Genomic DNA, 21,151 nt, shown 5'->3' with positions numbered 1-21,151 from the left:
ACATTTAAAATTAAAAACGTAAAATGTTTTTAAATTGTCTTATTATTAATTTTATAGCCCCTTATATGGTTTGTTTTCTAAATAATTCGGAAAACATATATCAAGTGTATTTTATGATTTTAGTAAATTCTTGTTATATTATATTTTCCTGAATAAATATATATATGTTTAAAAATCATTTTAATATTTTACTAAATAATCAATGATCCTATGATACGATACATATATATATTATTTAATAAGAAAAATTAAAGTTTACTTACACCATATTCCTCTTTAGTGGAAGTGAAGGTTGAAAAGCTGACGATTGGCCAACGTTGGGAGAAGATGGTCAGTGAGACGAAGGCCAAAGTGGAGGCGGAGCACGCTGCCGAGGAGGCCACGCCCCCGCGAATCACGCCCATTCAGAGGCGCCTGCTGAAGGAAATCGAGGAGTTCCAGAGTGAAATCACCTGGACCATCAACCACATTGTCTGGGCCTTCAGCCTGCCCTCATCGTACATTCTGCCTGGCCAAGAGGAGACCGAGTTCGAGGATGCCATTATCCGGGTGCCCGTGGACCCGAAAAGACTGGACCTGGTGATCACCTACAGCCAACAGCAGTTGGAGGAAGTAGTCGACGGTTGGATTAAGTACTTGAAGAAGACGATGAAGACGCTGACGGATGCCAAACTGGATGATTTTACGCCGATGGCCGAACATCGTTATTGGCACAAGATGGAGGTGGAGCTGTACGGCACATTGGAGCAGTTGAAAACCGAATTCGTGGTGGCTGTTCTGCAACGACTGGCCGATGACAAGTCACCGGTTTTGGCCGAGTGGAATGCCGTTCTGGAGAAAACAGAAGCTCGCTTCAGATTGGCCAAGGAAAACTCCGACTATTTGGGAACCATTACAGACTATTTGGAGGTAAGTATTGTCAAATTGTATAATTATTGAAGGAGAATGTTGCGGCTGTAAAAAAAAAAAAATTTAAAACAAAAGTATTGAAATAGCAATGTATCAGGTACTTACTTGTTAATTTTCGACACTTTGAATTTCCCGCAACAACTTGTAACTTCTGTGGACTTTACATAAAGTATTTCGGTTTTAAATATGGAAAGTTTTAAATTGATTAATCTCGGTAATAAATAGTACATACCAGTTTCAAATTGAAGCGAATTCTAAGCTTGGTTCACAAAAGTTGTCTTATGTACAAATATTCAGAAACGGAAACAACGGTGATCGATAAAAAAAATGCTTAAGTGTAAACCAAATTTTTGAACATGGTGGCAACTCTAATGGCGCAAGTTGCTTTTAGAACTACTGGTTCACAAAAGAGCGAGTTCTTTTTGTAACCCAATCCTTACAGGCAACAAGTTTTAGAGGCTTTCTTCGTTAATTTTCTTGTTATAAATCGTTCAATCAAGTGAAATGCATAGAAAGACTAATTGTTTTCGTGTTCTTAACCTTACCAGAAAGTGCGCAGCTATGAGAGCTTCAAGATGGTGGTGCTCCAGATCCCCAACATAATGGTTGGCCTGCGCCACATCTGGACCATGTCCAGCCACTTTTGCCGTGATCCCGAGATGCAGGTGCTGCTCTGTCAGATCTCGAATGTGTTCGTCCAGAAGGTGAAGAGCATCATCAACTTCGAGAACATATTCAAGTAAGTGAATGCAATGCCAAGTGCAACGAGAAACTTTTATTTGTGAATCTACTAGAGGTGCGCACGTGTGTGAGATGTGCGTGACGAATCATATACGATATATATCGCATAAATGTAAATGGCTTGTCATGAATTTTTACACACTCTTGATAAGATAAATTGTATATACATATATTATTGTTAATTTTGTTGTTACATATAAAATTAAACACATTCTTCCTATAGTCATGTTTATATTCGATATTTTATAAGTTAATTGATTCGTTAAGTATTCTCTAAACGAAATTGGTTCCCCCTTTGGCAGGTTCTCAGCGACCTACACCTACGACACGGCCACAAACTGCGCCAATCTGCTGCGCTGCTGGAAACAGGCCTACAAGCTCAGCCGCCAGCACATCGAGGATTCTGGGGCCGGATCCCGCTGGGAGTTCGACAGCGTGGCACTCTTTAATGAGGTCAACCACATTCATCGCGTGGCCGTGGACATTGCCTATGTGGGCAGAGTGTTTGTCCAGTACGAGAATCTGTTTGGACATCGCCTGAAGGCCTGCATTGCGGATCCCTCGATTGTGGACAACCTTATGCGCAAGGTGTATCGCATGCTAGACGATTTGATAAAGAGCGTCGACTATGACATGTTCAGGCCGGGAAATTGGGAAAACTGGGAGTACTCACTGGAGATGTTCAACAAGCGACTGGACATCGTGGAGAACGAGGCCAAGAATGTGATCGACCAGAGCATAAACTCGCTCTTATCTTCGGAGAAGGGTCTGGACCTGGTCGTCAATGCCATGAATATCGATACGAGAGCTGGCCTCCAGGAGTTTGTGTCCACCAAACATGAGAACCTACTGCGCTTCTTTGTCACGGAGATAAATGCAGTAGAACGCGTTTTCACGGTAGGTTTAGATTTTATTTTTAGAAATAAAAACTTTGGAATTATATATACAAACAGAGGGGGTTTGATATAAACTCATTTTGGGGAATAGCCACATAGAAACCTCACAATAAATTTAATATATTTTTCACCCTTCCCAAAATTTTATTCCTACCCCTAGAAATTAAAAAAATCCCCGCCCATGGCCAAGCACCAGCCGGCCAAAATAAGCGCCATATTCTGGGCTAGGTTGCTTGGCAAGAAACTCAAGACCTCGGTGCTGGCATTCAAGAAAGTGGAGGATGAGCCGGCGATCAAGAACAGCTTCCTAAAGCGCAGCTCTTTTAAGCAGTACTTTGAGCTGATGACCGTAATGTTCCAGTTTGAAAAGGTGCTCTTCGAGAACTTCATACAGAATGCCACGTACTTGGTGAACACCACGAACCGTTCGACCGTTCTTAGGATTCGCATATGCAAGGACACCACAAGTAGGATTAAACCAATATAAAATGCTATTGACATCTAAAAGCAAATTAACCTTTTCCCTTACAGTGTCCTATATTTCGGATGCCGTTCAAACCCTGAAGGCCAAGCCGCGTGAACTGCAAATGAGCAGTTCCAGACGCTTGTCGCCCACGAAATCAAGTCTAATGCCTGTGCAATCGGAAGCTTTAAGTACCTACAGTTTGGCCGAGTCGGCGGGAACGGATCAAAGCTCCTCGTCAGAAGATGAAGCCTTGGTGGTGGGCGACACGTCTCAAAAGAGGCTCATGTGCCGCATAAACCGGTTGACCGTGCTGGTGGCCATGATCATGTGGATGGTTAGCAATACGCGAAAAGCCAATGTTCAACTGCAAAATTGCACGGCCTTTATTAGAATGGTCAAGGAGAAGAAGCCCAAGGATGTGACGGCCATGGATAAGCACTGTGTAAGGACCTGCGAATGTAAGTATTTAAAATCTATTAATTTATCAACAAATTATGACAAAGAAAACATAATTACATGCAAATTACAAAAGCATTTTAAACTATAAAATAAGTTAGAAATATAAAATTTAGCGTTTTAAAACTGTATCAATTTAGACCAATTTAAATAATGGTTGATTTTATTAAAATAAAATGGTTCGGATTCCTTATTATTTGAATTATTTTAAGTCTAATCTAATTAAATAGTAAGCCATCGAATGAATTGGATAAGAGATATAACCATATCGAATATTTAAAGATAAAGGACGCTGGCACTACTTTTAGATTGACTTATACTAAAGTCTATACACTATTTTATTTTCACTATCCATTTATTTTACAGTGCTGCAGCGCGCCGAGTCCCAATATCTGCTGCCCATTTGGCGCGAATTGGTAGAGGACAAGACCCTCATCGAGTATGACATGGACTTTGTGGTCAATTTAAAACGAGATGTTTTCGATGTCCTTTTTGAGGCTCAGCAGTTCGAGCACCTGGGCTTCACACTACCCGCTGTTCTGCGCACGGCAATAATGAAGAAAGACCTGCTCTTCAAGGACTACGAACGGATGACGGAGGTGATCGATAAGTACAGGGCCATCATCAGCAACCTATCCATGTCCGAGGTCATCTTCCTGCGTGGCCACATCTACGACACCGAGCTCTTTATTCAGATGGGCGTGGGCCGATACACCTGGACATCCTTTAACATAGGAAAATTCTGTGATCAAATCAACTCGCAGCTGCGAAAGCTCACCTCCATAGTGTCCCAAATCAATTTTATTCGCCTGGACCTGCGCTCCCGCATCGATATGATAAGGAATTTCAACCTGTTCAACCTTGATGACGAACTCAAGGCTGAGAAAAGATCTTCGTCAGACGACAGTGCCAGGTCGTCTGGCATTCAAGATGCACGGAAGGCGTCCCAAAGGTTCAGATCGGTCACTGGCGAGACTGTGACCATGTTCACAGTGGAAAAAGAGGTGCCTGCGGAAGAGAAGGCGGAGCAAATCTGTGGCTCTGGCATATATCCTTGCCAGGGATATTTTGAACTTCTGGAGGCGTCGCGCAATCGAAAGGCGGCCCAGATGAAGAAGCTTTACGATTCCCTGGGTCCAGTACTGATCAAGTTGGAGAGCTTAGTGCTGGGCACTTTTTCGGGCAGATCAGACCGTATGAAAACATACTACGAGTACTGGGAAGAGGAGACATTCAAGTGCATTGTTGAGTAAGCTCTGATTGTAACTGAACAATTTGTCTTCGTTTAATATTTTTGAAGTAAACTATCCATAGTGCGTCCTTAAAATGTCGAGTTGATCTGCACAAATTTGACAATGATATGGTCATTGAATGAAAATAATTCATTGCGTAACGTATAGTTTAGTTTAAATGGAAAAAATAAATTTTAATTGCTTACCTTTTTTTTCAAATTCAATTTTTTTTAATATTTAAAAAAAACGTTTAGTTTATGGAGTAATTAACCTTATGCTACATTTTTTTTTGTATGATCCAGTTCACTCTCAATTTAGTCACCGCAAAGCAAAATCAGGGAAATGAGTTTTAGAGATTTTCTAATACAAAATTTACTTTAATGTATTTAATACAAGTACTTTTATATAATTTTTAAATTTTTTTTAATGTCCTAGTTCTTTTCGCTGCAACTGGCTATTTTGTATTTGACAAATGTAAAGCCTTAGCGCTACAACTGTTTTTTTTTTCGTTTTTGAGATATGTATGTTAATAATAATTTCCTCTTGCAGCATGACATATCAGAATCTGAAGTGCTATATCAACCGTCTGCTCTCGAACAAACCCATGTTTGAGGTGAATGCTGTGCTCCTGATGTCAGAGATTGTTCTGGAACCTTCAGTGCAGGAGCTGCAAAATACCATTGTGACCGCCACGAAGGACTATATCTCAAGGCTGAGAATCTTTACGCGCTGGATGACTGGAACCTGTATCGCATGTCCTCTCGTGGAAATGGGTAAACAGTTTAAATACAACTATACCTACTATGAGGACGTTATCCAGATCAGATCGATTGTGGATCTGGTCATAAACATTCACGATTTGGCCGTTCGAGTGGCCAACGAAGCAAGAGGTTTCGTATCGCAGTAAGTTTATTTCACTCTTAAAGGGTAACGATGACCAAATTTATGCGATTTCACACCGAAAGATTCCGCAAGTACTTCAATCTGTGGGCCTTTGAGAAGGGCTTCATCTGCCAGAAATTCCTGGAGAAGCAGGTGACGCTCATCGAAATCGATGAGAAATTTACATTTTACTCGTCCATTGTGGAAACGCTGGCCAACACCCGCAAGTACCAGGACATCAAGTGTGTGCGCATAAATTTGCAGCCCTTGCTGGAGAGCATAACGCAACATGCCAAGGATTGGTGCACCACCCTGGGCGAGGAGCTGTTGCGCCATGTCAACGACAACATGAGGGCAATGCGAAACGAAATCAAAGTGAGTCTCGGTCTCTGGTAGATATTCCTCCATCCAAAAACATTCCCACTAATCTGTGCAAATCTGTGGCAGACCCTCGGCTTGAATCTCAACAAGACGACACGCGAACTGGAGGACTTCAAACTGGTCATGACCACCATTGCCACGATTCAGTCGACGACGCTGTCTAACGAGCAGAAAATACACGAAATGCAAGAGACCTTCACCATCCTCAGTGAGCATAAAATTATGGTAAGAATCGTCTTAAACATTCTTGTAGATGTTGCTGATTTGGTTCAGTTTCTCCGCTCGTTTTTATGCCCCGCTTTTTTTTTTTTTTATTTAAAAGTTGGCAAAGCACTGAATGAGACAATCTCTACCCTATAAGGTATATACATATATTCTTCACTAGTCTGTTTCTACGCAAATATAAATACTTTCATTAAAACAATAGGATAAATTCATGAAAAAAATTATAACTTATGTTTTTATACAGTGGTATTATATTACCGTCTTTATTTGACAAGAATCGAAAAATTCATTGGATAAAAGACAACGCTTGACTGTTTTTGGCATAAATATCCAAACAAATCGTTTAATATTATTATTAGCTTATTCTCTTTTTCATCCTAATTCAATTCTTCTAATAGCTATTCCCCGTTTAATGAAAGTTGCTTAAGTCTGCCAACCAAGGCTCGCTTATTTGTGTATTCAAATGAGCAGCTTTACGAAAAATCCCATCGAAACCCCAGCCGAGCTGGACTGAGGCTACTGTCACTGTTTCTATTTCTGTTTACATATGCATATTTGGCGGTCGGTCTGGCCAGGACCATTTTGGAAATGGCTTTCCGTTTTTTGGCGCAACCACCGCACAAATGGTTACGTAAATGCAGCTGCAGCAGCAACAGGACTATCCGGACCGCAGTCCATAGTCCATAGTCTAGATTAGAAGCCTGGCCAATGCTGCGTATCCGAATCTGTGTCTGTGTACTGGCCATTTTCGGATCCGTTTCGGTCCGTTCATTTATTGATGGCATTCCGTTGCGGCGGCGACGTCGCTTAGCTTTGGCCAGACAAAACGGAATTAACTTGCATTTTATATAAATTAATGAACGAATGAATGCATACACCCGGACTCAGACTCAGGAACTGAGTAATATATAAACAGCAAGGGTAAAAAAAATTAGCTTTTTAATATTAAAAATCTATAAAATATTTAAAATATAAAAAATTAAAAAACTATCGTGCAAGATATTTTAAATTAGTCAGTCAAACGGAATATATAATGATGCTACAAGTACAAATGTAAACAAACAAATCATTGAATTGAATTGAATCTTTAAATCAAAATCTATAAAATAATAAAAATGTCTAACTGAAATTATGGCCCTTAAACATTGTTTGTAAATTCTAGATAACATTTTAAAAATACATTTTATTTTTCGACTGATTTTAATATTTTGCCCGCACCTGTATTTATTGGCATTGCAATTGCTGGAAAGTCCAAATGAAAATTTATGCGGTGGCGGCCCTGAAAGCTATGCCATAGTTTTTTTTTTCTCTCCGTCAGCCTTGTTGGCTGCGGATTGTGGACTGTTTCTGTTAATGGAGGTTCACAGCGGGTTAAGGGGGTGGTGGTTTAAAGGGGGGTCTAGATTGTAGGGTGTAGGGTGTTGAACACCATGCTTCGCTGGTCGTTGTCGAATTTCGGCACTTTTCATGATTATTATTTGCACTCAGCTGTAATTGAAGGGCACATTGCTTAATTTTTATATTTATATTTGGAGTCGCAATTTAATTTGGCACTGCCATTTCCATTTCCATTGCCATTGCCATTGCAGTTCCCCTACGAGGACATGCTGATGGCCCACCACCTGGAGAAGCGCTGGAAGAGGCTGTTCCTGTCGGCACTGTATCGCTATGAGAAGCTGCAACCAATTAAGCAGAAATTCGCCGACATGACTTCCGTCGAAATCGATGAGTTCTGCAATGATGTAAGTTGTCAGAGAAAGAGGAAATCGTGGAGGCAGGGTCTTTCCCGGAGGTCCCTTGTGGCAGGCAATGGGATTAGGGCCGCCGACTTTGCATTTCCGCTATTTTGCGTTCTTTCTCTGCATTTCTGTTTTGTTTCCTCCCATTATTATTTCCTTTCAATGGCATTTTAATTGGATTTTTCCGCGCGCTCAACCATTATTGTCAATTGTTGGCGGCAACGACGACGGCGCTGCCGTCAGCGTAAAATGAATTAACTTGAAGTGTTTATCATTTGAATTAGAGCGCGCAAGACGGATGTGGTAGTGGTTGTGGTGGTGGTGGGGTCAGGATTCTACTTTATGCTGCACTAACCACGTTCTATTTGCTCTACCCTACTCTTCTTTCCCCTCCCCCCTAACAGTTGGCCGAGTTTATCAAGGATTACGATGAGAACGGACCCGGTTCCGTGGGTGCCGAACTGGAGCGAGGGGTGCGCCTAATGGATCCCTATGGCCAGAAAATCGAGGAGCGCGAAGTACGACGCGAGGAGTTGGCCAATGCAGAAAGGCTTTTCGATATGGCCATGGTCGATTATCATGAGTTTGCCCGAGTGCAAACTGAGTTCGAGGGATTGCAGCAGGTCTGTTACTCTACACTACACTATACTATGCAATTTACTTATAAATTATAACGAAACCCTATTTAATTTCAGCTATATAGACTGTATAAGGCGCAGAAATTCGCTCGCGAGGGCTGGGGCAAGACCTTGTGGGCCGATCTGGATCCCAATGTGCTCACCGAGGGCGTGGAGAGCTATCTGAAGGAGTTCCGGAAATTGACCAAGGCGGTAAGCATATCCGGGGTGCTGAAAAACTTTGCCAATTAAACAAAGTTTTTCGGCCTGCTTGGATTTTCATAAAATTACAGACAACAAAAGCAAAATACTTGTGAACTGTGAACTCGAATTTGAACTCGCACTCAGTGTGGATGGAAAGGCGTCTTGTTGCGTCTTGCCCACTTTAATGCCCAGGCATATTCGTCCATTCAAATAGCCAAAAGGGAAATCTCAGAATATTAAAAAATATGCGGCTTCCAGCTTTGGTTGGCTTCCCCAAAGGAGTGCGAAATAGTGATTCCCTTTGACATGCTGGGTATTTTCTCATTTCATACACACCTCTTTTTGTAAGGTTTCCCCCGAAAGCTTTACTTAAACAAGAATTGAGAATTTTCTGGCCACGCCTTGCAGCGACAAAAATTTCGCACCTAAACTGATTATGACAAATTGATTTATTTACTTCACTAACAAGTTTTTGAGGAATTTCGCTGGCCGGGGCAAAAGTTTGTTGCAGCCAAAACTTTTTCGCCCGTTGCCCATTGCCCATTGCCCTTACACAAATGAGAGGGGGCTATCTGCCATCATAACTCCAGCGCAGAGAATATTAGTATGGCAAATATTTCACAAGCACCGCGATTAATATAAATAGCGGCGTGCAGTGGGTGCAAAACAAATTTGAATATAATCATTCGACACGCACATATTTTAATGCAGTTTTATCGCGCATAATTTTGGATGCCAGGCCTTAGGGCAAAGCAAACTACCGAAAGGCTCTACATAATCAGCCTACTAAAATGTAAATCAATTTGTTCAATATTGAAAATAATTAAAATGCCAGCGGGCTGTCCATGTCGTCTGCCTGCCTGCCTGCCTGCCCCCACCCCCTTTTTTGCCATCGACTTGTTGACAGTGTTTTGCTGCTGTTTCAATTTATGTCCCTGAATGGCGGTCCGTACTGCCATGCATTTTGCATGTGCAAACAAACGGACAGCAGCAGCAGCACAGCAGCAGCAGCCCGGTATGCAAACAGAATGCGCTTTTTGGCTAACACAGAGCAGCTAAAACATAACCGAGACCGAGACCGAAACCGAAACCGAAAAACCACCGGCCACAGGACGCGCGTTCGTCATAATTCAATGGGGGTTTGGACGACCACAACCACACTATTGTTGATACTGCTGATTTTCAGCAGCAGCTAACTAACCAACCAACGCACTCCATTTCCAGGTGCGCACTTTGCCAGTTGGCGTGCAGCTGGAGATTCACATGAAGCAATTCAAGGGCACAGTGCCACTGATGGTTAGCCTCAAGCACGAGGCTCTCAGGGAACGCCATTGGCTGCAGTTGATGGAGAAGACGGGCCAGTACTTCGACATGTCGCCGGCCAGATTTACGCTAGAGAACATGTTCGCCATGCAGCTGCACAAGTACCAGGAAATCGCCGAGCAGATCCTCACCAATGCCATCAAGGAGCTGCAGATCGAGCGAGGTGTCCAGGCTGTCATCGAGACCTGGGCATCGATGGCCTTCAAGACCTTCAAGCATTACAAGGGCTCCGAAGATCGCGGTTGGGTGCTCGGGCCAGTCGATGAGATCATGCAGATACTCGAGGACAATGCCATGAACCTTCAGTCCATGGGGGCCAGTCAGTAAGTTTCTAAAGCTAAACGTATCTGTTACTGGTTAAACTACTTTGCATAAGTTAAATAAGGGTATACTTTCTTAAGTTAATTTAGTTTTCACTCTTGTACGTGTAAGTACGATTATTTTTTAAATATTTCCTTTACTTATATTCTACACTTAGAAGACTAAATAACTTATATTTAGGAAACATTTCATAGTTTAAGTAATAAAGGCCAGAACATGGTTGACTTAATCATATATTAATATATATATACATATAACGACAAAATTATCTTAAAAATTATCTAAATATGTTTTATTTTAATATAGTATTTGCTAAGATATATGGATGTCTTATCGCTTAGACCATGTTTAGAATAAGGATTTTTTTGTACTGGGTGCAATACTTACATCAAAATGAATCGTATTTATTATCAGGTTCATTGGCCCCTTCCTGGAGACGGTGAACAAGTGGGAGCGCACCCTGGCCCTCATCTCGGAGATTATCGACGAGTGGCTGGTGGTGCAGCGCAAGTGGCTCTACCTGGAGGGGATTTTCATTGGCGGCGATATTCGCACCCAGTTGCCGGAGGAGGCGCGAAAATTCGATGACATTGACAAGTCGTATCGCAGGGTGAGTGGGCCGCGCTGTTTGCTTGTTCTGGTTATTTGGTTATTGGGTTATTTTGGTATTTGGCCACCGAAGGGCTGACAGAGCAGAGCGCACACTTAGTAGTATCTGGTACAATTTATTTGAGTTGATTTAATGTGTGCCGACAATATGGCGACTCCTTACTTAACGGTAAACATAATACGCATGCAAACGACTGCTTTTGTGTATGCGTAATTGTGTGGCCGAGCACACAAGCATACAGTCACACATCCGAAAATCCAAGGACCAGAGCAGGAACTTCCACATCACACATACGCCACGTAAGCCCGAGCAGTGTTTACAAATGCCAAGCACTTTCACCTTCCATCCACTACTGCTTTGCCGCTTTCTCCCTGGTGTTTAAGTGTGACTGTGGGTGTGGCTGTGTGTATGCGTGCTTGGATAGATTTGTGTTTGTGTTTGGCGCTTAACTTCACTTAACCTTGCCACCGCCACTGGCTTCGTTCGTTTGCTTTACGTTTCATTTGCAACATTTGCCGCCATATTTGATGCCATTTGTGAAATGATTTATTATTTTGATTTGCTCTCGACATTCGTGTTAAGTTCCATACACTCTTGCTTGGAGAAGTGCCTCTCATTTGGCTTGACCGACTTTGAGATCCTTAAATTGTAGTACCACTCGAGGACTGAAATTGCTTTGCTAACATCGAGTATAATTAAATGTTTGTTTTAAAATTGGTTGTAACAAAGTTTTGATTGCTATTTAAACTGAATTTTGTTGCATATACAAAATAAAGGGTTTTACGAAGCATTAAGGATATAATTTTTATAATACATATAGATGCACGTTTTAAGTCATTAAAATGGTTAATTGTTGTGTTAACTTCGATTTTTTCTCTTTTAAACTATATAACAAATATCTTTAATTATTTTATATTTATATATGTTTGACTAAACTTTTAACTACAAATTCATTTCTAACTTTGTTTTTATAAGGTTTAAAAACTGCAATGTTAATTTGAGTATTTTTCTTAAAAATATAAATAAATCAATTTGAATTGTTAAAGCTTTTACACAACTTATTATTTTATTATATTCCAGTTTTGGGATTGCCATGCTTTATAAAATAGATTTGACGAAAATAAATATAGTTTCAATTTTGGTAAATTTTTATAACACATCTTTTAAAAACTTTCAGTAGCTAAGGTGTTTGTCTTGCCAATTTGAATTAATTATTTTGAATATTAAAAGCTTAAATATTTGTTTTGTAATTTAATTATATATTTGATGTATATCAAATTTAATGAAAGGTATAAGCTTTGAACTATGTTTCTTCCTAAGCTTTTCTCTGCTGAAATAATTATTTCTTATTATAGAGTATACAAAGTAACACATTCCGTTTTGTTATAATTTCCCACTTCCCTCTAATATGTTTGATTGTATTTGGGTTGGTCGTTGCGCTCATTGCTTTTCATAATAATTTACTGCCCTGACTGGCGATGCCGCTTCCTTTTCATTTTCTTCCTCCTCTTCCATTGCAGATCATGGTCGATTGTGCCAAAAATCCGTTAGTGGTGCCATTCTGTACAATACCCGGTCGCTTAGTGGATATACAGGGCCTGGGCATTGGCTTGGAAAATTGTCAGAAGTCGTTAAACGAATATTTGGACTCGAAGCGTCGCATTTTTCCGCGTTTCTATTTCATATCCACCGATGAGCTGCTCTCCATCCTGGGCAGCAGTGAGCCATCTGCAGTGCAGAACCACATCATTAAGGTGGGTATGTTATACTATACTGTGTATATTTGTGGGAGGGGTTCAAGTTGGTAGGCGGCATTGCCTTTTGGTTTTGGTTTGGTGACAACAACAGATTTGCCAAACTGCCAGTGACATTATTTTTATGTATATGTATACATTCGTATGTGAAGGAGAGTCGTCTTGCCATAAAAGTTAATGTCACTGTTTATTCGTTCTGGCCAATGTCCATGGCGGAAATTACGCCAATTTCTGCAACACATGCATGGATTTTCCGGTTTTCGGGTCGCTAAATTTTTATGAATTTATTTCGGCTTATAAATAATATTTCTTCCCCTTGCGTTTTCATTGATTTTGCAATTTCCATTCGCCGCAGATGTACGACAACATCAAGTCGCTGCGATTGGTGAAGGAGGGCAGTCAGACGATTGTTACCGCCATGATTTCCAGCGAGGGCGAGGTCATGGAGTTCCGCCATTCTGGTAGGTATACGTATCCGTACCAGCAATCCAGCAATCCGTGGGCCCCAAACGCACTGATTGCCAATTTTAAAATTGAACTTTTTTATGGCAATATTGTCTGCTGGCCGGGTTGGGCTATACTGACTTCGCACTGACTACTGGGCCAATTTCTTTTAATTAATTTGAAGCCAGCCCAGAGTCCAGTTCGGACGCACAGTTGGCATCAGGGAGTTGTTTGCTCCTTCTGTTCTTATTGCCCTGCCTGTTGTTTTATTGTTGTTGTATAACACTTATTGATATTGGCAACTGTGGGGTTTATTTATGCGGTTATTGTCTTTTCTTTTCGCTTGGCTTTCCCCCCCGCCTTGGATTAAAAAACAGCCCGGGCAGCAGGACGCGTGGAGTACTGGATGAACGATGTGCTGGATGAAATGCGGCGCTCCAATCGCTTCATAAACAAGACGGCCATCTACGACTTCGGCACAGATCTGCAGATTTCAAGGTAAGTGCCAGTGCCAGTGTCAGCTGGGCATAAAACATATTTTATGCCTCCTGTTCCTGTTCCGCATCCGCATCCGGATTCACATTCGCATCCTTGGGACTCCGGGAGTGACACTTTGCCAGCCAATTCCTTTTATGGTCGGCAATTTACATTGAACTCCCAGCCAGTTCGCAATCCCCCTCGCGAGCACTGTATAATTTTGTCATTTCGCGCGATTTATTATTTTGTTTAAGCCAAGCATGGGCGCATGGCCGGGCATATTTATGGCCAATTGTATTAAATTGACAGTCATTGGGCACTTTCGATTTCGACTTTGTTGTCTCTCTGTCCGCAGGCCCGACTGGCTAATGAACTACCAGGGAATGGTTGGACTGGCGGCGAGTCAAGTCTGGTGGACGGCGGAGGTGGAGGAGGCCTTCGACCAGGCCCAGAATCACGGCAACATGCGGGCCATGAAGGATTTCCTCGGCAAGAATAACTACCAAATCGAAGAGCTGGTCCTCAAGGTGCGATCCAATCTGTCGCGTAACGATCGTCTGAAGTTTAAGGCTCAGTGCACCGTGGATGTCCATGCTCGTGATATAATTGACAACTTTGTGCGGGACAATGTCCTGGATGCCAGCGAATTTAGCTGGGAGAGCCAGCTGCGTTTCTACTGGGTCAAGTTCTATGACAACCTGCATGTGCTTCAGTGCTCCGGCAGCTTCGACTTTGGCTACGAGTACATGGGTCTGAATGGTCGCCTGGTTATCACGCCCCTCACGGATCGCATTTACCTGACAATCACCCAAGCTCTGTTGATGAATCTGGGAGGAGCTCCGGCCGGACCAGCTGGCACGGGCAAAACGGAGACGGTCAAGGATCTGGCCAAGGCCATGGGGCTGCTCTGTGTGGTCACCAACTGCGGCGAGGGCATGGACTACAGGGCTGTGGGCACTATACTCTCCGGTCTGGTCCAGTGCGGTGCCTGGGGATGCTTCGATGAATTTAACCGGATTGACATCTCGGTGCTCAGTGTGATATCCACACAGTTGCAGACCATCAGGAATGGTTTAATTAGAAAACTGGATCGGTTTGTGGTATGTACAAATACGATTAAAGTCGTAGACTTCTTTTATGCCCGTTGCTCGTAGAGGTAAAATATGTAACAGGTACAAGGAAGCGTTTATGACCCATTAAATTATATATGTTTGTACTATTAAGTATGTATTATCCATGTCCGTCTGTCAGTATGTTCGTCCGTAGAACAACGATATCTCTAAAACTATAAAATATGCTAATTCTAGTTATGCCTAGGCAGCACAATTATTTCAAAAATTGTGCGCGCCTACTTAAACGCCCATAAATCGCGAAATTCTGCCATTTCACACTGTGATATAGTAGATGACAGTTATTGGGAGGCATATGTTTATTCGGTAAATATCCATCGACACACAAAATAATTTTCCAAATCGAACTATTGTTTTTGAAGTTATAATGAAAGTTTTAATAATGACGTCACTGCATATTCTATACATGGATTTTATACATTTGAGCGAGCGAAAGAGAGTGAAATAACCGTTAGCGGGAGAAGTTCTGTAGATGGCGCCACCTAAGTATATTTATAATAAAACTGATCTACCGAGTGACGGGTATCTTATTGTCGGGGCACTCAACCATAACGTTTCTTCTTGTTAATAATTGTTTTTATCAGTTTGAAGGTGTTGAAATCCATCTGGATCCCAAATGCGGGGTGTTCGTGACCATGAATCCGGGCTATGCTGGCCGCACAGAGCTGCCCGAGTCCGTGAAGGCATTGTTCCGACCAGTGACCTGCATCAAGCCCGATTTGGAGTTGATCTGTCTGATTTCCCTCTTCTCCGATGGCTTCCTCACCGCCAAAGTGCTGGCTAAGAAGATGACTGTACTGTACTCCTTGGCGCAGGCCCAATTGTCCAAGCAGTGCCACTACGATTGGGGTCTCAGATCCCTGAACTCCGTGCTGCGGATGGCCGGTGTGATGAAGCGCCAGTCGGAGGATTTGCCAGAGGCTGTGGTCCTGATGCGAGTGCTGAGGGACATGAACTTCCCCAAGTTTGTGTTCGAGGATGTGCCACTGTTTCTGGGTCTCATCAAGGACCTGTTCCCTGGCATCGATTGTCCGCGCATTGGCTATCCGGACTTCAATGCCGCCGTGCGTCATGTCCTGGTCAACGATGGCTACATACTGCTGCCCGATCAGGTGCGTCCATCTTTCGTCCTGCAGGCTTGTGCCCCGTCACTGGCGTGTTGACATGGTTGTCACTCTTTCCCGGCGACCATCACTTTGACACTTTGTAAATTGCGCCATGTCGCATAATCGCAAATGAAGGAAATGTTACAAAGCATTTTTCCCTGGAACCTGAAACCTGGAACCTGGACCCTGCCAATTTCAAACTTTGCCTTTATCTCTCTTTTCTTTTCTCTCCAACTGCTGACAATTTTCACTAATACATTTTTCCATTTCTTGTTCTATCTTCCATTCCATGCTGGCAAAACCCTGGCCACTTTCATCAAACAAAATGTTGCCATCTCCTGCCGGAAATGGACAACTGCTGGACATGGACATGCCATGCCCTCTGTGTTGGGGCCACATCATTTATGACAACTAAATCCCAACGATGGCAACGCCTTGCACAATCCACAACCCCAACCCCAACGCGCTGGCAGGAGGACAAAGTGGTGCAAATGTACGAGACCATGATGACCCGGCACTCGACCATGTTGGTGGGCCCAACAGGTGGCGGGAAAACTGTTGTCATAAATGCTCTGATCAAGGCGCAGACCCACATGGGCCTGCCCACCAAGTGCCTGGTGCTTAACCCCAAGGTAAGTGGACCCCCGAACGCCATCCCCTAATTCCAGGCAGGCGCACAAATTGCCTCCCCCTGCGAGCACTTTTAGTTGTATGTCCTAAAGTGCATGTCCTTTGGCCCCCATTTTACCAGTCTTCAAATTGCACCCCGCCCTGCGCTTTCGCATTTTGCTTTGGCAAATCCGAGTTTTTAAGTGCTTGTAAAATTGTTCAATTGCTTGCACTGTAATTAGTTGATGCAATATTGAAAAACAAAAAACACTGATACAGCCATTCCAAAGCAAGCGAACTTCGGTCGAAGAAAGCCAAACATTTTTCCTTGGCGGTGGTCGACATTCGTCTTATTATTGTGCATGCATTAAACTTTAGACAAGTATGATTGAACCATGTTTTTGCAGGCCTGCTCAGTGGTTGAATTATACGGCTTTTTGGATATGGAAACGAGGGACTGGATTGATGGATTGTTTTCAAATATATTCCGTGAAATGAATAAGCCCATCGAGCGAGAGGTACGTGAGTGTGTTGGAGGTGGTGGTTGTCTTTTGGGTTGGATTAGGAAGGGGCTGGCAAGGCAACAAACACCTGGCAGGTCGATACCGTACCCACGGGAATTAACGTGCAGCATCAGCGAATCCGCATCCGCCGACCATGCTCAATGTCATTTCGGGTTCAGACGCAAATGCATGTGCTTGGTGTGCTGCATCATTCATGCGGAAATCGCGCTCATTCAGTAATAAGCCAGGATTGCATAACCACTAGAATATACGTTTGCGGGAAGGCAATTTAAAAGATTTCTTGATAAAGTATAACTTAGGTATAACTTCAATGATTTCAGCAGGACAAATACAATTATAAAATGGGAAAAATATAATTATACTTCAGAAAATTACTAGAGCGAACATGTTAATACAACATGTTATTTTGCAACAAGCCATCAAAATCATTATAATAATTTTTTAAAGTTAAAGTGAACATTTTAAGAAAAATTAAGTATTTTTCAATTCTTTTTAAAATCATCATAATAATAGTTAATGAAATTTGTATGAAATTGCGTGCGCCATTTAAAAAATGTTGCAATTAAATACAGTTTACAAAGTTTTTTTCCAAAATGTAAATTTTATGTTTGTCCATCTTATTTTAGACCTAAATTTAGACAAAAAAAATATTTCTTCAAAGTTTTATTGTAACTAAAAAGAAAATATATATTATTTTATTTATTTGTACGCTGATTTTGTTTCAATTTCAAAAGGTTTTGCAAATAATATATATTTTTTTTAGTGTTAATTAAAAAAATGAACAAATATTTTACTGTATTAACTGTCTATGTAAGTTTATTTTTTCAGTATACAAAAATTCCATGCTTTAAGATATTTAGTTTAACTTATCGCACTCTTGTGTAAAGTAAGTTCGTAGGGCAAACTTAGAAAAAAATTACCTGTCGGTTTCGGTCTATTTTTTATTGAGTGAATCTCTACTGACTTCCGCATCCAAGCCCATTCATTCGGCTTTGCAGAGTAATCATATGGGGGTGGTAATCCAACTGGGGCGTTGTGTCAGCAGGAACTCCGGTGTCAGGCGTTGTATAACGCACTTAGGCTAATGCAACCCAATCCAACCCAATTCAACCCAACCCAATGACCCATTTCGCCGACAGGAGCGACGCTACGCCTGCTTCGATGGAGATGTGGATGCCCTGTGGATCGAGAACATGAACTCGGTGATGGATGATAACAAGCTGCTGACGCTGGCGAATGGCGAGCGCATCCGTCTGGAGAACTACTGTGCCCTACTCTTCGAGGTGGGCAATCTGAACTATGCTTCGCCTGCTACTGTTTCCCGGGCGGGAATGGTTTACGTGGATCCCAAGAATTTGCGTTACAGTCCGTACTGGCAGCGATGGGTCCTCACGCGACCGGAGGCCCAGCGAGAGCTGCTCAACGACTTCTTCGAGAAGATCATCACACAGTCCATAGCTTTCATTCTAGAGGGCTTGGATGGCACCACTCAGGGTAATCCCCTGAAGCTGGTCATCATGCAGACGGACCTCAATATGGTCACTCAGTTCTGCAACCTCTACGATGCCCTGCTGCCCAATTATGTGATGGATAGCAAGAACTATGATGAGCCAGTGCTGCAGACGTACAATACGGATAGCCTGGAGTGCTGTTTCCTGCAGGCCGTGTACGGCTCGATGGGCGCCTGTCTTGTGGAGAAGCATCAGATCGTTTTCGATGAGTATATGAAGCGCGTTTCCGGCTTTCCGCTAGTGCAGGACACCCCCGAGAATCCCGCCTCCGGTGGACAGTTTCCGCAGTGCAAGCCCACACTGTACGACTACTTCTGGGATGTCAAGGAGAATGTGTGGAAGGCCTGGGAATGGGTGGTGCTGCCCTACACACACGACCCGCTGGTGAAGTTCAGCGAGATCCTGGTGCCAACGGTGGACAACACGCGGACCAATCGCACACTCAGCCTGATGAGCGAGGTGATTACTCCTGTTTACCGCACATAATGTAATGCCTTATTAATGTTTGCCCCTATTCCGTTCACACAGATCAAACGACCCGTTTTGCTGGTGGGCGAGGCGGGAACTTCAAAGACGGCCACCATCATGCAATATTTGCGCAATCTCAATCCGAGTGTCAACGTAATTGAAAAATCCCTCTGACAAATGTCGCGTTCCCTGCTAACATGGCGACCCCTTCTCCTTCTCGCATCCCTTTCAGGTCATACTCAATATTAATTTTTCATCGAGAACCTCGTCGCTGGATGTGCAGCACACCCTGGAGGCAGCCGTGGAGAAACGCACCAAGGATACGTACGGGCCACCGATGGGCAAGAGAATTGCCTGCTTTATTGATGATATGAACATGCCGCAGGTGGATGAGTGAGTTGGCACCGTCGTCGTTAAGGCAAGCGGATAGAGTGATGAACCCTGTGTCTCTTTGGCTCTCAACCCCCACAGATATGGCACTCAGCAACCAATCGCTCTGCTAAAGCTGTTCTTCGAACGCGGCGGAATGTACGACCGCGACAAGGATCTTAACTGGAAGAAGTTTAAGGACCTCACCTTCTACGCAGCCATGGGAACGGCGGGTGGCGGGCGAAACGAGGTGGATCCGCGGTTTATCAGCATGTTCTCCACCTACAACATCGTGTTCCCCAATGACGAGTCCCTCATCCAGATCTACTCCTCCATATTCAAGGGACATATGCGATACGTTAAGTTCCAGGACCAATACATGCTCATTGCCGACATGATTGTCCATATGACACTGAAGCTTTTTAAGGTATGTGCATGTTTTAGTAGAAGGGGTGTCACAGAAATCATAATTGCGACTAAGGGTCTTTTTAGAGGAATAATACTTAAGAACTAAAAACGAGTCAGTTACAAACATGTATCAAATTTATGTATAAGTACTATAATGTTTACAATTATCATTCTCTTTTCAAGTAAATTAGCCATGTGCTTAGTTCCAATACCAGTATTTGCTTATAGACAATATTTAATGGGCTTAAAGAAGTTTGTCATAGGTTTTTTTTCAAGGAAATAATGAATTATAATATAAATATTTTACTTTCAATTTAATATGAGTAAGTTTAAAATGTTTCATTTAAGTATAGAACTTATAATATAAATCTTTTAAAATATTTAAAAAAAGTTGGTACTGAAGAACTGAAAACCTCTTTTAATGTATTAAAAAATTATTCTTAAGCAAGTTAAAACTATCCCCAATCAAAAAAAAATTTAATTTTCCATTTTACATATTTTTTTAGTTTTTAATATTAAAAAAAAAATAAGTTTTAGAAAGTCATTTAGGCGTGATTGCACTCTTGGACATGCAGATAGGTCTAACGCTGAATTCTGAATTCAAGTAAAATTATGCTAATTTTATAACTACATATTTATTGACCAAGAGAATTTAACATTCTCTTACCTTAGGAAATCGATTAGAAAGCAAATGTTTTTGACATTTTGCATAAGTCGTTAACAAATTTCAGTGACACCCCGTACATGTAGGCGTGTGTTCAATTGAATATATTTATCTGGCTTTGCTTGAATTTATTTCCATATCGAAGAACACCTTGACTGCATTCATGGTAAATTCAGTAGAAGAAATCAATTCCTGCATAATGCTTTAAGGCCTCTCACAAATTTTATGAAATTCGATTTACATATGCAAATAACGACAATTTTTCATAATCTGCTTTGCTGTGCCGCCCCGCCCCATTCCGATCCCCACCCCCGAACATCCCGTCTCGCTGTACAATGGAAATGGAAATTATTCAATGGTCTGTAATGCACTACGACGTCGGGCGTTTGTCCTTTCCTCTCCGTCGTCCTTGTTCTCAATCTCGAATACGAGCAGCTATAGCTGCTCCATTGGTTTTTCGAGTGCAGCCGTAGACCAGACCGAAGCGAACCATCCGTACTTTTGCAGCACTCCAGCACTCTACCGCTAGCGCTCCAAAAGCCACTCCACTCTGCCCTCACAATGGTCACCCGGCTCGATGGCTGCCTAGTTGACTGTATCTGGGCCTCCTTCTCCTCCTTCCCCTCCTCCTACGGATGTATCTGTATCTGCTCGTTGCCTATCTCGGCCGGAATATCTTGGCCGG

At 42.4% G+C, this 21,151-nt stretch overlaps 1 protein-coding gene across 1 annotated transcript in view; it reads left to right on the top strand.

Moving 5' to 3' along the window:
* Positions 1–21,151, top strand: part of LOC128266124 (dynein axonemal heavy chain 10) — a 40,727-nt gene that overhangs the window by 5,678 nt on the left and 13,898 nt on the right. The window contains exons 7-31 of the mRNA XM_053002408.1: positions 281–909; positions 1,458–1,648; positions 1,953–2,547; positions 2,707–3,013; positions 3,078–3,470; positions 3,835–4,717; positions 5,250–5,603; positions 5,666–5,957; positions 6,030–6,188; positions 7,778–7,930; positions 8,332–8,550; positions 8,623–8,757; positions 9,973–10,394; positions 10,807–11,002; positions 12,523–12,756; positions 13,112–13,217; positions 13,578–13,698; positions 14,033–14,777; positions 15,392–15,919; positions 16,387–16,545; positions 16,930–17,040; positions 18,186–19,016; positions 19,086–19,178; positions 19,258–19,418; positions 19,497–19,821. Coding sequence (XP_052858368.1) covers positions 281–909; positions 1,458–1,648; positions 1,953–2,547; positions 2,707–3,013; positions 3,078–3,470; positions 3,835–4,717; positions 5,250–5,603; positions 5,666–5,957; positions 6,030–6,188; positions 7,778–7,930; positions 8,332–8,550; positions 8,623–8,757; positions 9,973–10,394; positions 10,807–11,002; positions 12,523–12,756; positions 13,112–13,217; positions 13,578–13,698; positions 14,033–14,777; positions 15,392–15,919; positions 16,387–16,545; positions 16,930–17,040; positions 18,186–19,016; positions 19,086–19,178; positions 19,258–19,418; positions 19,497–19,821 — 8,342 coding nt within the window. The remainder of the gene's footprint in view (positions 1–280; positions 910–1,457; positions 1,649–1,952; positions 2,548–2,706; positions 3,014–3,077; positions 3,471–3,834; positions 4,718–5,249; positions 5,604–5,665; positions 5,958–6,029; positions 6,189–7,777; positions 7,931–8,331; positions 8,551–8,622; positions 8,758–9,972; positions 10,395–10,806; positions 11,003–12,522; positions 12,757–13,111; positions 13,218–13,577; positions 13,699–14,032; positions 14,778–15,391; positions 15,920–16,386; positions 16,546–16,929; positions 17,041–18,185; positions 19,017–19,085; positions 19,179–19,257; positions 19,419–19,496; positions 19,822–21,151) is intronic.

The sequence above is a fragment of the Drosophila gunungcola genome, chromosome 3R (assembly GCF_025200985.1).
Source record: "Drosophila gunungcola strain Sukarami chromosome 3R, Dgunungcola_SK_2, whole genome shotgun sequence".
In the NCBI taxonomy this organism is placed as follows: Eukaryota; Metazoa; Arthropoda; class Insecta; order Diptera; family Drosophilidae; genus Drosophila; species Drosophila gunungcola.
The sequence above is the reverse complement of the archived record's forward strand: the minus strand, read 5'-3'. Positions and strand labels throughout refer to the sequence as shown.